The 18,286-nt window shown below is 34.3% G+C and overlaps 1 protein-coding gene across 5 annotated transcripts; it reads right to left on the minus strand.

The window, feature by feature from the left end:
- Window positions 1–1,975: 1,975 nt before the first annotated feature.
- LOC142610605 (calmodulin-interacting protein 111) lies at window positions 1,976–18,106 on the minus strand. 5 transcript variants are annotated; one of them, XM_075782461.1, is made up of 13 exons: window positions 17,841–18,106; window positions 16,901–17,216; window positions 16,648–16,803; window positions 14,389–15,263; window positions 10,563–10,767; window positions 8,079–8,286; window positions 6,604–6,828; window positions 6,341–6,501; window positions 5,628–6,054; window positions 5,359–5,439; window positions 5,046–5,236; window positions 4,779–4,969; window positions 1,976–2,898 (listed from the first exon to the last, which is right to left on the minus strand). In XM_075782461.1, exons 2-12 carry the CDS (start codon window positions 17,192–17,194, stop codon window positions 4,829–4,831), a joined length of 2,964 nt encoding a protein of 987 aa, XP_075638576.1. In that variant the 5' UTR covers window positions 17,195–17,216; window positions 17,841–18,106; the 3' UTR covers window positions 1,976–2,898; window positions 4,779–4,828. The 5 variants fall into 5 exon arrangements, with proteins under 5 accessions (XP_075638576.1, XP_075638574.1, XP_075638572.1 ...); XM_075782459.1 differs by having other exon boundaries at window positions 6,592–6,828; XM_075782457.1 differs by having other exon boundaries at window positions 1,976–2,794; window positions 6,341–6,828.
- Between the last annotated feature and the right edge of the window lie 180 nt (window positions 18,107–18,286).

Consider the following 18,286-nt stretch of genomic DNA (forward strand, 5'->3'; position numbering starts at 1 on the left):
GGGATTAGAAATGGATTAGAGAGAGAGAGAGAGAGAGTGAGTGAGAGAGATGCAAAGTTTGGTCACTTTGTGGGATTTTTCTTTTAGGTTGTTGATGGGGAATCAACTGAGTTGGTGTTTGGTTCTCAAGATAAGATTTTCATTTTCAATTTAATTTTTTTTATATGCTTTTACTGAAAACAATACATAAATTGAGTACCCAAAATGTTTTTATGCTTTGATTCAAATGATAAATCTATAAAAACAAATGGGGTTGAGTTGACTCTAAATTAGGGATTCCAAACTTTCTAAGCAAATCAGAATTTGTAATATTTTACACTTTCAACAACAAACAAGTTGACAAATAAAAAATTCCAAATTGTGACAAGAGGCTAAGTACCTTCCAGAGGTTGAAACAAAACCACAGAGTTCTTCCCAGAAGAGAATTGTCTGCATTTGTTACTTGGGTCCAAAAGTTATACCTACCCCCAATCAGTTTTCCCATTAACATACTTGGGAATTGGGAAGTGACTGAACACATGAAAATGAGAGAGAGAGAGAGAGAGAGAGAGAGAGAGGTGGTTGTGTTACTATAGTTAGCCATGAAATTGGCATAATTATTCCTTTCAAAAGGAGTTCAAATTTTATGTCTCACTTTACTTGCTCCACTCTATACTCCACCAATAAAAACTTGCCACGTATTTATCTAATTAATTAAATACTACTATTAATTAATAACGATAGCATTTAATAAATCAATAATGATAGTATTTAATTAATTAGGTGAATACGTGACAAGTTTTTATTGATAGAGTATATAGTGGAGCAGGAAAAGTGGGACAGAAGATTTAGACTCTTCACAAAGAGCATGATTTTTTTTTTGGGTTGTGAACGTGGTAAAGAAACCTATAAATCAATCAATGCTTGATAATAATTGATGTATAATGTGATCCTTGTGTTTTCTTTTTCAGCTTAGCCCTCCATTTGGGCACTTGATGTCTTCTCTCTTACTTTTTTGGAATTTCCTCCATATGATTACTGATTAGGAATGTTACGCATAAATTAAATAAATAAATAAAATAAAATCATTGCCACTTTTATTTTAAACTTCAAAGAAATATTAATTGCTTAATGGAATGTTGGAGGTATTGAGGCACCTACGTTGAATATAGTGGAAAAAGCAAAACCCTTGGCTTGGTAGGCAATAGTCATTATTCACGTTGATGAGCCACCATCCAATAGCTGAATTCGATGAGATATGAAATATGGATTTTGCATCATTCCAACGAAAACATAGAGTTCTTTTTCTTTTCTTTTTTGGCAAAAAAAAAAAAAAAAAACACCATTAACTGAAAGTTACACCACTCCATAGTTATCAATTTGATTAATATTTTGATAATTTTACCATTGTATTACACTTTTTTTGTGTGTAGTTTATACATAATCAATTTCATATTAACCATAATTCATCGTCCAATATATAAAAATATATATATATATATATATTTTTTTTTTTACATAATTTCCAATTACAATAAACCTAAAATTCAACTGTTCTATAGATTGATTAATTATTAAACAAAGGGTACAAAAAATAATATATATATATATATAAAATAGCTTTTATTGAAGTGCGGTTGTAACTGAAAGCCAACCTTATATTAAAACTTTAGTCATATTAATTATGTAGTTATAACTATTTTCGTCGGTAAATCTGGTCATTTTTCTTCCGTTAACATCATAACAATGAAGGAAAGTAATCCAACTGTTCTGAGATCTCTACTCAATATACACAGAATAGCCGCAATATTTTTTTTTTCTTTTTACCCCTCGCTCTTTCCGTTAAATTAATCTATACTTTCAAGTTTCAAGGCCCAATCATAAAAGTGGCTCGGAAAAAACAAGTATAAAGGACCCAATTATAAAAAGGTGCATCTCAAATAAATAAATTGAAAACAAAAGAAACGAAAGGATAAAAAGATATAAAGAGGGGTCATGATCTATTATTTTGTGACACCGATTATATAGCTCTATGAAATTAATAATAAAAAAATAAGAAAGGATAAAAAGATATGAAGAGGGTCATCATCAATTCGCTTGTCCAACCCATTTTACCAACTTGGAAAATATCAAAATTCAACCACAAATATTTCTACAAGAGATCATTGAGATGCAGGCCAAAATTTAGAAATTTAGATCATACAATACTAAAAATCCTAGTATGAGGAAGCTATAATGTGCTTTTTGGCCAACCTTGGCTAAACCGAACCGGCATCAACCCTCCATTTTCAGTCATGATGGTTTCCACAGCAGGTCAAATGCCATAGTGATGAGCTCACAAGTTTCTCCTGTGTACTTATGTAGAAGAAATTGCAATACCCAGAAAAGTAGAAATGCTTGTACATGAGTCATGACTAAAAGACACTTCTTAGGATGGACAAAGAAGCTTGTCCCCACATCCCACGGGCTGCCCCCTTAGTCTTTAATCACAACTTTCAAGAGCAACCTATAACTCACTGTTGCAAAATATCATCTGCCAATGTCTGAGGCCCACCAGAAAGGATCATTTGCTTTATCTGCTATTGGAGCTCAGATTGGTACAAATGGAAGGCAAAAAAAAAAAAACACACTGCACTCAGAATTCCATGTTCACCATTTACAAAAGCCCAACCCCATCAAATATATGGTGGCTCTATTTGACATTCTTTTTGAATCCCAAACACAAGGAACTCCAAGTCTTATCCGCCTCAAAAACCATATTTAAGTCAGACAAGGTGCAGTCTTCTGTTCTTGAAGGGTTTATGTAAATGACACGCTGTGATGAAATGGACATGAAGATGGTAGAAAGTTGCATCAAAAAGGACTGCTGGGAATTGATAAAGAAAGAATGCAACAGATTTTATGTAGTTCCTGCTTCATCTAAGTTAAAGAAAAAAAAAAAAATGATCAATTACTATATCATTCAAATAAGATGAAAATTTAAACATAGCCACAACAGAAGATTTGTTTTAAGTGAAGAAAATGTCTGCATTTGGAGAGAGAGAGATAACCATAAAATGTAACAAAATACAGAAGAAAATTTTAACAAAAAGAAGGTAAATGATGCAAATCAGATATAAATCTTAATCAGAATCTTTTCATTTTTCTTTTGAAGAACGATCAATTAATTAATTTAATGTTACCCTAGAAATCCTAAAAGAAATTCCAGATGCATAAGCAAATCGCAGTTGTAAGTTACCAACATAAGAATAATTGCAAACTTTTTTTCTTTTTGATAAGTTACAATCTTTATTAAATCAGCAAAACTTCCAGCTATACAGGAGGAAATAATTGCAAACTGCAAACTACTAAAAATTTCCCTTCAAAAAATTATTATAATACCTTATTATCTTTATACTCAAACTAACAAGAACAAATAAATATTAGTTTGGAATACAATGATGACTGATAAGTCTCAACCCCATGTAGCATCAATTTCTGTCATACACATGGTGAAGTCTGCTTGGCATTCACACTGTTAGAATAATAAATTATTAAATTCACATTTTACTAAGAACTAAATCTTTTGGAACAAGTGGTAGCTTATCATGGTATTATATCAAGTGGCCCTAAGTTCGAATCTTGTTTCCACACTATCTCCCATTTAAAAAGTTAGAAATCCCACGTGTTGGATACTAATTAAGGGGGTTTGGACCCACGTGTAAGAAGGGTGTTAAAATAACAGTTAAATGATTAAACTCATCATTTTCTAATAGCTTAAACTTTTAGAAAAAGTATTAGTTTATCAGACACATTACAAGACATGGATTAAACATATAACGGACATATCACATCCAAATGCAGGGGAGAAGTAAGATATAATGAAGGTAATAAGAAACTGATAAAGGAATATTTATCTTTTACAGACATAGGTATACAATTATTCTTCATCTAGAATATTATGATCATAACCTATAATAAACAATAATCCTTTTTTTTTTTTACAAGTAGCGTAAAAATATTATTAATAATAAAAAAAGTGTCAAATTGATTACATTGGAGATGTACTATAGGGGCACAAATCAGAAACCAAAACTCCAACAATCAAGAAAAACAGGAAAAGAAGAACAAGAAAAATGAGAAAAGACCACACTCCAATCAAAGAGTGTGTGTTTGGCTCCAACTTAAAAAAGTCAGCTTATTTTACTATTTAGCTTACTTTTGCTACTATTCATGGGTCTCACTACACTTTTTGGTACTATTCATGGGTTTCACTGTACTATTCATGGGTTTCACTTTACTATTTCAGCTAACTTCTACCTTCATCTATAGTACTTTTAGCAAAAGGTTTTCAGTTTTAGCAAAATACGTAGATCCCAAACAGACTCAGAGTGTGCAAGAAAAAAGAATTAATTTCTAGCAAAAAACGTTCACAACCCTCAAAGCTTCTAGCATTCCTTTCACACCAAATGCACCAGATCAAATTAGTTTTAAAAAACAATAATCCTTAAAACTAATTTGACGAGGGTCACTATTTGTCTGCAACATGTCAAGAAAAATAGAAAACTAATAATAGTATTTCTATTTTCTACTTTAACTCTATAAAATGCAGATCAAGGTGAGCAGGGGGAGACAATGAAGCTTAGTCCTATATTTACATAATTAAGCGTTAAGCTTAATGTTTCATAATATAGGGTGTAGGGTACATGAGAGAGAACGAGTGCATCTCAATCAAGAAGCAGTATCCAATTTCACTTACTGACCAAAATAACAATATTTAAACAGTAAAAAAATGAAATAGCATGAGATGAAATGCTTACCAGATGGGAAACCAGTTAGATTTACTAGGGTGCGCTGCTGAAATCCTAATTCATGTTCTGTTGCTAGAATGAACAAGCCTTTGAAATTTTCCTGATAACTCCTCATAAGACTGAATTTCCGATGGCTGTACTTGTCTAATGGCAGCTTTTAAATGTTCCATTGTTATTTCCGAAGCATTAAGGCACTCCTGCTTGAAAAACAAATGTCAATTAGTCAACAAGTTCAAAACACAAAGCCACCTAGTTATGAAATGAACTCAAAGAAACCTCAATAGCAGCAACAGCTGCCTCCCGGCAGATCAAAGATATATCAGCCCCAGTGAAGCCTTCCGTGAGACTGGCCAGCTCATTTATGCTGATGTCAGCACTGCAAGGAATTTTGCGCAAGTGGATGCGGAATATCTCTTCTCGGTCAGTCTTATTTGGAGGTCCTACATATAGCAGCCGATCAAAGCGTCCTGTCCAAAATTTCATCAATTGTTAGGAATGTTACCAACTTTTTGAGAAGGGGAGTAGTAAGATACTGGTAACTACTCAACACCTGGTGTGTGTGTGTGAGAGAGAGAAAGAGAAAGAGAACCTGGTCTTAAAAGGGCAGGATCAATCTTGTCCGGTCGATTTGTAGCAGCAATAACAGTAACATCAACTCTTTGATGCAAACCTGAATTCAACAAAATATTTATCTATGGTACAAAGAGAGCATGGTTTAATCTCAAAAAAGATTCAAAATAAATCTCCCAAATTTTAGGTACTTTCATATAAGCTAAAATGAAATACTGTGTAAAGCAAATGCCGTATGGAAAGAAAGCTTCTATTGGTGTAATTAATACTAAAAAAATTATCACTAACCATCAAGTTCAACTAGAAGTTGACTCATAACCCTATCAGAAACTGAAATCCCATCACTTTCCTTCCCACGGATAACAGCAAGACCATCAATTTCATCAAAAAATATAATTGATGGGGCATTGGCCCTTGCCTTTGCAAATAGTGATCTTACAGCCTTCTCAGATTCACCAACCCATTTGCTGAAAAGTTCTGGACCTTTCACAGCAAGGAAATTCAGGCCTGCTTCCGAAGCTACTGCACGTGCCATGAGGGTTTTGCTGCAACCTGGAGGACCAAACATCAAGACCCCTGTTGGGGGACGAGTCCCAATACGCTTGAATGCATCCTGGTGTTTTTGAGGCCATTCCACTGCTTCCATTAATTGATTTTTAACCTCACTTTGGCCACCAACATCTTCCCAATTAACCTTTGGAACCTCAAGTATTACCTGGGAAGAAAAAAGAACAAGATCAGAGTTGATTAATTAGATTTTAGATCAACAAAGATATTCTTGTCTGTACCAGTTTTCAAAAAACTTTCCGCCACAATTACAATTTATAACGTTTCAATTTATTATATGTGAGGCAGTGAAGGATGCAATAAGGGGTAAATAAGAACAGTTGTGGGAATTGGACTCCTCCAACTGTAGCAATCACTTAGCTATCATGATTAATATGTGACTGAGATCTAGTATCTTAACTCATACTGATCATATTTTTACTTTTCCAGCATACCTCCCGCATGGCACTGGGCCTCACTTTCATCCTAGCCCGTTCAAAATCTTCAAAAGTTACTCTTAACCTACATTCTTCATCAATGCCATCCATTATATTATCCGAAATTTTTGGAATGGTACCCTTCAAGCAAAAGGATGATTGAATATCTGAGGATACACCTGAATTTGAAACAGAGGAATCTGCTGAATCTGCATAATCCCTTGAAATATTTCTTGTATCTTCTAAGCAATCAGTTCTTTCAAGCATACCATCGGACCAACCTTTACATAAGGTACTGGAGTGCAAATCATGACATGAATGTTTAAACTTGACATAACGCCTAAGACAAACCAAGGCCGCCTCATTGCAAAGGGCAGCTAGGTCAGCACCCACAAAACCATGTGTGACTGTAGCAAGGTGTTGAACTTGGATGTCTAATAGAGAGTGTTGCATTTCACTGAGAAGAGTAACCAATATATCCAACCGCTGCTTGGGAGACGGCACACCTACATATGAATTTTAGTGGGAAACAAAGTTAATATCACATCCAGTGAAATGCCACAAACTCTATGCACTCATCAAGTATTAAAATACGTCAAGTGGACAACTACTCCAAGTTCATCCACGGTATTAGCAAACATTTAGTGCTCTCATAACAAATGTGCATTCCTAACACACCACTTTCCAAAATATATTTATTATCTAGTAATTATTTAGTTTATCTCCAGCACAAGATTTTATTCATCTTATTTTTGCTTTAAACTTTGGGTCAAATAACACTCACTCACAAATGCACAGAGGCAGTACAACTACATTTGTTTACTTTTTAAAGTTGTGACCAACAGCATACTCATACATCTTAGAATGTCCATTGGACCACTTCAAGTAGAAAGTCAGCCTATACCTATAAAAAAAAATGTAGAAAGTTAAGCCTATCAATGTACTCATAATTCAATGTCATGGATAATTCAACATTGATTCCACATTTCTATTCTTTATGTTTGAAGGAAAATACTCGTAAAATATATTTAGTGTGACTTCTCCAGATTTACCTAGAAGCATTACCAAGACGATTAACTTCATTCCAGATATGAAAATACACAAAGTTTAAAACACCTCCCTTTTGCAAATTTCAGAGAAATATTATTAGTTTTATCTGATCCTATAATATGACACTATCTTGGAGGCATATTTAAAAATAGTGGGACAACTTATTTTTCATTGACTTGTTCTACTTATAAAATTAAGCTTGGTAAAATACAATTGTACCTAGAAAAAGTGAGGCTTTAAAAAGTTATACATAAACTGGTAGTAAAAGTAAGCTTATCCAAATGCATATGGACTTACGGAGTCACTAAGGCATATCGAGAAAAGGAATTCAATTTATTAAGAAGAAATGTGACATTAATGATGCAGTCATGACACATGGCAATGTACACAGAAGCATTACCACACTGGGCAATCAGGTTGCTTTCAAACTTTCAGATTTCATGAGGTCATCCTTAGTACACTAAAAAACGTTTCCTACTTGCACATAGATTATGGATAGTGTTACTCAACAGTCATGAGGAGGCGGCTAGAATTAAAGACACATCAGATGCATGACCTAAACAGCTCAACAATATCCTTTTTATTTTTTTGGTCATAAGTTTGACCATGTTGGACAGTGTGAATCATGCGAAATCTTAACCAGAACAAATTCAGTAAGATTCCTAAGATAACAACATAACATATTCACAAATAAATTTCATTATACCTATTTCAATTTCTCTGTCAAGCCTGCCGGGTCGTCTCAGAGCAGGCTCAATACTATCAGGCCTATTGGTTGCAGCAATAACAATCAGTCCATCAGTTCTGTTAATGCCATCCATCAAATTTAACAACGTAGCAACCATTCTTTGAGACAGCTCTTCACCTCCTTCTTTCCGAGCTGGGGCAATGGCATCCAACTCATCGATAAATACCTGTAATAAGAAACCACTAGTTACCCATCTAAAAGGCAGAGTCGACTAAGCAAGAATACATCCCACTAAAGGCAAAATTTTATAATTTTGATAATATCTGGTACACTTTATATACAATGTTTTTTTTTCTTTCTTTCTTTCTTTAATTTCTAGAAATGTGTATATAGAATGTAAACACAATATATTGGTATTCAGTACTACCATGAAATGTCTTAAAAAATCATTTTATTTTCATCAATTTCCACAATACTCTGAAGATTTTAATTTGTATAATGGTTCAACCACAAATATCCCCACCTTAATATGGTTTACACAGTTTGGTCATTTCCAATATGTCAGTGAGACAATTGTTACAGTTCCTATGATGAGTCAACAGCCTTAATTCAGATTTTTACAATTAATTAAAATATTCCCAAGGGAAATCTCTATGGTCAAGACTTTGTTTTTTTGACAAGTAATAAATAATTTTAGGTTGAATTACTTATTTGGTCCTCCAACTATTGGAAAAGGTTCAACTGGGTCTCTATTAATTGTGTCAATTTCATCCTTGGTCTCCTCTCCGTTAAGATTAATAGTTAAGGGAGGGATCCAAGGCAGTCTCAAGCAAACAGCAAGCATACATGACCCTTAGAAGATTACATTCTGAAGTTTAACAATCAAGAAAATCCAAAAGAGATAAAGAAGGAAGACTACCCAGGACAGTCATCTCTTCATTTATTTATTTTTTTGATAAATAAGTAATGTAATATTATTGAATATCAAATATACTTTATGTTCACAATGATGAACACAAAGTGTCAAATAAGTACAGAAGCCTTAAAAGGAAAATCTGAGAGCAACTTGAAACTCTAAAATAGAACACCGAGTGAAACCCCAAACCCGGGACCAATCAAAATGACTACAAGAAAACAAAGTTTTCAATTGGTCCAATGAGCTCTCCATGTCTTCAAAAGTGCATCTATTCCGCTCCTTCCAAATAAGCCACATCAAATATGCCGGCACCATGTTCAAAGAAAGCTCAGCTCCATCAAACTTCCAACCATTTCATACTCTCCAAATAATCTAAATAATGAAAAGCAGGACATCACGCCAAATCATACTATTATTATGATGGCCAGAGGACCCTCTCCAACAACAAAGCATATCAATTGACTTTTTAGGCATCACTCAAATAACCCAAAGAACATGAAATTTAACGACCATAACTAAAGCAACCTTTTGAAGCACCTTAACACACCAAACATACTTCCAAGGAAGTTCGCAGCAAACCTTTACAAATGGCTGAACATCAAAACTGCCACTGTGGATAAGTCTCCAAACATCTCATCCCCTCTGCCAGAAGGACTAATGTATAGAGCAGCTAAAAAAAAGAATCTACCAGCTCTAATTTCCAATCTTAAAAAGCATGAATAAAAGATTCTACCAATACATCATTGTGCTCTACAATTAAGAACAAATCAGGAAGATATCCCTTAATGAAACCTCTACAGTCTACACCACACATCATGCCAAAAGCAAACTCTTCACCATTCCCTACCCAGCCTTTTAAATCCTAAAAACCACTCCCAGCTATTTCTAGTACTCATACTTTTCCATAAGTTGCATCCATGGAACCTTATCACCAATCTTAGTAGTTCACTGATTAAATGATTTCTTGTATTTCTTTCCTATAGCCTGTCTCCAAAGTTGCTTCCTCTCCTCTGTCTACTTCCATAACCATTTCCCTAACAAAGCTCAAAGCAAGGGCTCAACTTCTCCCAAAAGGGCCAAAACTCTACACTTCATACGGCTACAAACCACATTCCAGTCCACAAAATAAAATTTAAACTTCTCACCAATCCCACTCCACAGTATTCTTCCTATATCTTTCCCACTGTCAAAATGTTTTTCTCTTTCTTTTTTTCATTTAAGTGTAAATTTTTTTGAGAATCAGTTCCTAGAGCAATAATGTAGTCTAGGCAAGTTATAGAAGGATGAGTCAGAACTTACAGTCAACATTTCCATTATTGCCTTGAAGAAACACAAAACTGCTCCTAGGCTATAGTTCTATGATCCATCAAATTAGAGTTCACTGCAGATAAAATGCCTGTAGTTAAAATGTATGCTACTACAACATAAATAACACAAAACTGTACTCCATGTGAAATTGATATGTTCTAAACTTAATCGTTTTAATGATTCAAATCCCTAACTTCAACACTGTGTCCATCAGTACTTCAACCACAGAACAGCAAAATTGAAAGAGAATTAGACATTTTGGAGTAAAGAAATCTAACCACTGCAGGTGCTGCTTGGCATGCAGACTCAAAAACTTCGTGCAAAGCTTTCTCACTTTCTCCATAAAACTGACTCACAATTTCAGGTCCATTCACACAGAAAAGTTCGACACCAGCATCTCGAGCACATAGTTGGGCCAAAGTAGTCTTGCCAGTGCCAGGAGGACCATGCAGAAGCACTCCCTTTGTAGTTCGTAAACCGAAACTAAAATAGTTACATCAATTATCAACATCTACTGTTGAATATGTGGACCATAAAAATAGCTGCAGTATGTATTTAATTGAAGGAAGACAATAACTTCAAAATCTTACATTGAATTGTTTATAGCTAGAGGTAGACAATCAGAAATAATTATAGAAATGGGTAGAGGCGGTCTATTCAATTATGTGCAGTGTATTGATTCCCATATCTACTGGAAAAAAGCAATTACTTATACAACTAATCACAAGATTGCCCAAAAGTTCAGCTAAATTTGCTACATTGATATTTCTAACATGGATCCAGGTTAAGATCTGAAAAGAGGTTAAAAAAAAAATATGATACAAGCACATCTTATGCCCTTTGATACTTAGATGATTAACACAACATACCAAAAAAGACAAGATTACAACATGACAAACTTGAACATCATCACCACATGATTATCATGGGCAAGGGAATGATCAAGATAGTGGAGCTGGACTTCTATCTGCAATTTAAAAATAATGCTTCATGGGCCAGCAAAGCTTGTTATTAGTTATTACATTGCTGGGGAGATTCACTTTAATTCAAAGTGACCCAAGAGCCAATCTCAGACTTGGAATTAGCATGACTTCTGAGAATTAAATGGACAAAAAACACTGAAAATTCCAACAGGCAGAAACATCAAGATCTCTCTCTCTCTCTCTCTCTCTCTCTCACACACACACAAAGAAAAGGAGGGACTTTACTACAGGCAGTGTACTTTTGGTCCCTTTAAGAACTACAAGTTAACATATAGAGAATCTGAAAAATAATAACAAATGAGAAGTTATTCTGCTCTCTGTTGATATCCCCTTGAACAAGGCACTCAAAACAACCTTTCAGCCTATTAAAAGGAAGCTAAGACCATCAAACATTCTTTTGATCTTCTTGCACCAAAACATCCACATATGGCATAATGGCACTACATTCCAAACCCTTCTACTACTTTGCCTGCCTTACACACCCAGTTCCAGCAATGGAATAGTCAATCACTCTCTTAAGCATATAACCTATTTGACACCCAAGAACAAAAATACTAGAAACCTCGTACATCTTGCAACTGGACAAATAAAAAATTAATAGAATTTTGACAAATGCAACTGTCCAAGTAATTTCTCTCTTGAATTTTCCAAAGTCTTAATTGAATGCAATGCAAATAGCCATGAATAAAAAAATTAATACACGTTTTTTTTAGCATAATCAATTGTTATGATTTAAACAATCTCACAACAGTGAACCCCAGCCTTTCAAAATCTTATCTGATTTAGAATGGTTCCAATTTCTCTTGCAAGGGTGAATTTAAATTGATTTGAACATTTTAAAATATGCAACTGAGATGAGAAAGTTATCGACATTATAATTTTTTATTTTTATATATGTAAGAAAAAAAATATCAAAGTTTGAGAGGGAGGATTGAAAGAAAAGAGAATGAAGAAAAAGAGGCCCTCTTAGGCACCCTTATAATCCAATTAATGAAAGAGTGATACATCCATCCACATGGTAAGACAAAAAATAAAAATAAAAATAGAAGGCACTGGTGCACTCAAAAAAATATCAATAAAGACCTCAGAAATTTTCCTTCAGAAATTTTCCTTCTCACATATTACATTTCTATGGAGTATCACAGCCACCTTCTCAATATTAAATTTAGCTAACACTTAGGATTAAAAAGGATCAAAATATCCTTGATTGATTCATCAAGCTTCAAAAATTATGGTTAGGAAAATCCATGGTACTGAAGTTCAAAGAAAGGCTTTTAAATAAGCATATGATGACCTTGGATGATAACCATACTTACAATGAACATTAAAGAATTTTTTTTTTTTTAAATTCAATTATAACAATTGGGAGGGAGGGGGAGAGGATTTGAACTCTTCATTGACAACACTAGCAGGTACCAATTGAACTACAAGACTTTTTTTTTTTTTATAAGGTGGCAACATTAAAAAACTTTCTAACTACTTTTACATATTAAATTACCTTTCTTTTTTTATAAGTAACAGAAGTCTATTGATCAAAAAAAATAAATACCCAGTTACACCGAAGGTGTATTTGAGTAGCAGTACATCAAACACTTAGGGCTCATTTGGTACTATTGTTTAAATAACAGTTTTCAATGTTTAAACACCACAACACGTATTTCCACAACACTTTTTAACCCACACGTATTTCTACAACTTAAACAACGTTACTAGAAATTTCTTACTAAATGGGCCCTTAAATTACAAAGCTCTAACATATCTAATAAGTTAGAACAAGGAAAAGAGTTAAACACAGTACTCCAATCAAGAAGAGAGTGACAAGTTAAAAGCAATACTTTAATCAAGAAGCAATACTCCAATCAAATTCCACACCATTGTCCATAACTCAAAAGCTACAGGACAATGAAGATGTAGATGATCCACCAACTCCCTACTCCTTTTGCAAATATAGCACCAATCCACAACAGTAACACCTCTATTCCACAAGTTTTCAATAGTCAAAATCTTTCTTAAGGTTGCAGTCCAAGAAAAGAAAGCTACCCTTGGAGGAACATTTGAAAGCCACACAGGCTTCCATGGAAAAAGAATGCCAGGAGTTGAGGAAAGGGAGTACATATTAAATTATCTACCTATAAAATATATAGAAAATAAAAATAAATATATATTTTCTTAACAAAGCCTTATTGCAACTTCTGGACGATGCCATAACCCATGTTTGCCTCCTTTCTTTTTTGGATAAGTGACCCATTCAGCTCTCCCTAAGTCCATTTATTGATAAAATATAGGCCATCATGGTTTTTTCTATTTGAAACCACAATTTTGCATTTAACTAATTCTCCGAGACCAGTGTTTCACATTTAAGTTAGTTGTTGTTCCAACTGTTTGTTACTTTTCATTTTGAGTTTCAGAACTAAAATGTTAACAAGCATAATAATTAGGAGTGCTTCAGTGTTGGAAATAAGCATAATAATGAGTCCTTATGTTTTGGCAGCATTGAAGTAAGAAACAAATAATCCTGTACAACAACTAGCATATGTCAACAGCAGAAATAATGAAAATTCAGCTATTTGCAACAAAGGAGAAGGCAATGTGTAGAAGACAGACAAACATGCAGAGACAAATTTCTGATATTTCACTCCATATGTTGTTCATTGAAATATGTATGTCAAGAATAAAGATAAACTTGTAGATGCCTGTATAGTTTGAATAAATTCTTGATATTTCCCAAGCATTGGTTTCCAAATTTAACAGGGATTGACAGACTGGCTAAGTTGAAGCATCTTTATTTGCAAATATGGAGGAGAGGCATACTACTAGACCTACATGCATGTATAGTTGTATGACATGAGTGCTTAACAACTTTACTAATTACTATAAAACCTTACTTAATTTGTAATGTGATTTTATTATAAAATGTACTGTCTACACTATTGAATATGTCCTGTCAATCCATCTACAGAAAACTGTTCTTTAAGTTATCAATCAAAAAGCACATTTTCAGCCAAAAAAAAATTGCAAAGAAGATCCAAAGCTCCAGAAGTCTAGTTGTATGACATCAAAAGGAAAAAGTAAACACTACAAATTTGAACAAGTAAACAAGAAAAGAATTTTATAGACATACCTCAATAAAGTGTCTTTCACTGATGAGGAAATTATAATATCTTTCAAAATTGCATATTCTTTTGAAAGACCACCCAATTTCAAAGAATTTTCTACCACTCTAGCTTTAACATCCTTATATTCAAGTTCAACACCTGAAACAGAAGTTTTAGACACCGCAGTTGATAGTGAATACAAACAGACTTTTGTATCACGGTTTATCACAAAAGCATGGTTCGCTAGTTCAGGAGTGTCAGGGGGCAAATCATGAACTTTCTCTTTTGTGAGATCATCAGTGCTACTCTTTGCTGACAAATCTTTAGCACCTACCACACGAAATATGTAAACTTCTGAAAGTATTGGGATAGATACAAAATTTCCACATAGTAGATTACGAGAATACAACCACGTAGTAGCACATGTCTGAAGAAGTTTCTTAGCACTTTCATCCCCCATTACATCCCTAACATCAAATGAATCAATATATGAACTGTTTGGGTTTGGTAAATGTGACACTGGATCTTCACATATTGATGAGGTTGAGTGACTAGGACTAGAAGAGCTGAATTTTGACTGATACAATGGAGTCTTAGGAGATGAAACCATTCCAATTTCTAATGTATTACGATTCTTTTCAGCTGGGAAGTTCAAGGAAGACAACATATTACATCTAACTGTTGATCTATTCTGTGAAAGAGCTTGCTCTAGATACAATTCCTTGCAGTTGTAAACAGAAAAACACTGAACTCCGTTGCCATTTGGTTCATCAAGTCCTTTTACAATACCATGTGGTGGAAGTTGACTTTGTATAGGATAAACAAACACAATACTGCCTGAAGTGGGACAGCCCATGGTGTAGGAAAGGTTTGAAGACAATCTCACTTCATTCTTGAAAACCTGGAAAAGTTTAAAAAAAAAAAAAATGAGGGGGGGGGGGGGAGTCTAAGTAATAAGATAGACCGCAATATCTGTGACACACACACACACATAAATGATAGATTATACCCCAAGCTCTGTTTAATATAATGTATCCGAATCTCCAAGAACTAAATAGATGAAAAATTAGGCACACCATCAACTTCAAAATTCAAAAATAAACCCAGACAAATAAACCCATAAATTGATGACATAGGAAGTATGACATAACATATTCTTTAAAAATTTTACTATTTATGTCTCTTTATATTTTGGAAGATGCTTTGTACCATATTCCAATAGCCCATTCTATTTCCAGAAGGCATGAACCATTATGGGCCATATCATACTTATAGTTTTTCAAATTATAACAGAATTAAGCCGAAGTTCCCTTCCAGAAACTTTCAAACAAGCAACCCTGAAAAACAGCAATCAGGCTTTTCAGGTGATACTCTCCTCATTTTAAACATTTCCTCAAATACACAAACGACTTTAAATCTTCTATATGCCACAACAGTTAAACAAAATAGCATTAATTTCTCCAAACTTTATCCTGTTACCCAGAAATATTTTTTTTGACAAAAAATAAAACTTTATTAAATAAAAATAATCAAATACAAAGAGCCAAAGCACACAGGATGTGCACTGAGGAAAACATGAAAACACCCAATGCTGTTGTCAACCCAAGAAAAGTATGGAAAAAAGACAGCTTCAAGTCTTGAATTGAGCTTCCGGTTCCTTCAAAAATTCAAGCATTCCTCTCCCACTAAATACCCACACTAGTAAATGAAGGATCATGTTACTCAGAATTTTTATTTATTTTTGATGAGTAATAATGCTTCATTCATCCAAAAATGAAAAAAACAAAAATTTCCTAGTACACAGGCAGTATACTAAGGGGAAAACAATATATGTTGTTACTCAGAATATCACCTGCACTATATCCTTGACAAAGGTTTTTGTTACTAAAACCCATAATTCCTACCTCCCAAAGGCTTCAGCCATCTTTTGATGAACCAAATCAAAACTATCATAAATTACTAGAGCAAAACAATTTGATAATCAGGTTGTGAAAATTCCGATTGCAGGAATGACATTGTAGATTCAATGACCCAGTTCAACCAATACAAGAATAAAAAAGCTTGATACATTTAACAAGGGCATGATAGAAGTGAAACAAATCAAGCAATCAATCTTACAAAGTTATTTAAGTGGAATACCAGCAATCTAGAGTATCTGAAACAAGAGCATTTAAGCACAATAATACTAAATGGTCCCTACTTTATTCCTATCCATCAATGCATTTACTTCCCCTTTTTTTTTTGTAGTAATCAATACAGGAAGTGAACTGAATTGCCATTCAAACCTTGCTAGAAGGAAAAACTGTTGCAAGAGCAAAGTAGCTCCCTGCTTCGTTTGCCATTTTCTCTCCAGTATCAACCCCAAAATACGCTGCACATTCATCTGCTAATGAGCAAAGTGGGAAGCTAGATGAAAATTTCTTCCTTGAAGCAAGTGACACCTGACAACAATATTAAGATAAAGCAATGAACCAAAAAAGGGTACAATAATTATGCAATCATAAGTCACATATTCCATTTTACAGAATGGAGCATTACCGATACAATGGAACCAGGGGCGAGTGATGATGCAACCATGGAAGGTTCTGAGAGCCAAATTTTACAGCCTCTGGACTCACGCTCAACATCAATAACTTTGCCAATGAAAGCGGATTTTCCAATCAATGCAGGGTATTTGGTGGAAGCCTCATCAAAAGACCACACAAGATTCTCTTCACGAACTTCAAAATTGGGAGAAGGTATCAATGATGGTGTCCGAGGAGATGCTGCAGACTGGTCACCATTCAGCAGCCTCGACTGTGCCTTCGAATTCTTCTTGGTTTTAGAAGGCATTTCTCCCACTATCAGCTCTAAACTTCCAAAACCAATATACAACAATATTTCAGGTCCGAACACCGTAACACATACACAGCCTATTTGGCTATGAGCATTTTTATCAATTTTGCAACTCAGAATTAAACAATACAGTGTAACACCAGTTCCCAGATTTTAAAACACAAATAATAAAGGGATAAACCCAAAATCAATAAAAAGCGATTTCATAGTAACATTTTATCAAAAGGGTGGAAAAATATCTACTTCAATTTCACAAATACTCTCTAAACTTCCAAAACCAAAAAACAACAATATGTCAGGTCCTAACACATACAGAATTGCTTTTCAATTTTGCAATTCATACTCAAACAATAAAGTGTAAAACCCAGTTCCCAGATTTTAAAACACTACAACAATAAAGAGAGAAACCCAAAATCAAGAGAAATGGTTTCATAGTGACATTTTATCAAATGGGTGGCAGACTCTATCAACTTCAATTTCACAAATACTTCTGTTTCACATAGAAACCTCAACAACATGTCACAACATAGCCCTTTCATTTCTTTCATTCTGTCTTTAACGTTTTCAGAGACAACCAAAGCGACGGTTAAACATGAAACAAAATAAAAAAGGAAGAGAGAATTCGCAGGGCGTTGTTACTCACTTCTCTCTTACAGCTGGGTGCTCTACAGTCTACAAGTCTATACAAACGCAAGAGAGGGCTAGAGAAGTTTTCGTCAGTATCCAATGCTCCATGACGACGGCGGCGCGGTCAAGAGAGAGCACGCGGTGAAGTGGGCGGCGTGCTGCTACGCTACGTCTTTGTCTCTCGATCGACTGGACTGCTGGATGATTTTCTCAGCAGTGCATGGGCCCTGTGTCCATGGTTCAGTTGGGTCATGTCAGAGGGTTTTTTCAACCCAGACCCTTTAAGAAAATTCCAACTAATTGCAATATGGATCGAGTTAGATTGGACCGGTGAGTTGTATAAATATAAGACGAAAATAATTTTGTTTAATGTGATTTGAAAAGTATCACTAAAACAACTTGTGGTCTGTTTGTAATGTACTTTTTAATAAAGCATATTATATGCCTAAATTATACTCCAAA

The sequence above is a fragment of the Castanea sativa genome, chromosome 9 (genome assembly GCF_040712315.1).
Source record: "Castanea sativa cultivar Marrone di Chiusa Pesio chromosome 9, ASM4071231v1".
In the NCBI taxonomy this organism is placed as follows: Eukaryota; Viridiplantae; Streptophyta; class Magnoliopsida; order Fagales; family Fagaceae; genus Castanea; species Castanea sativa.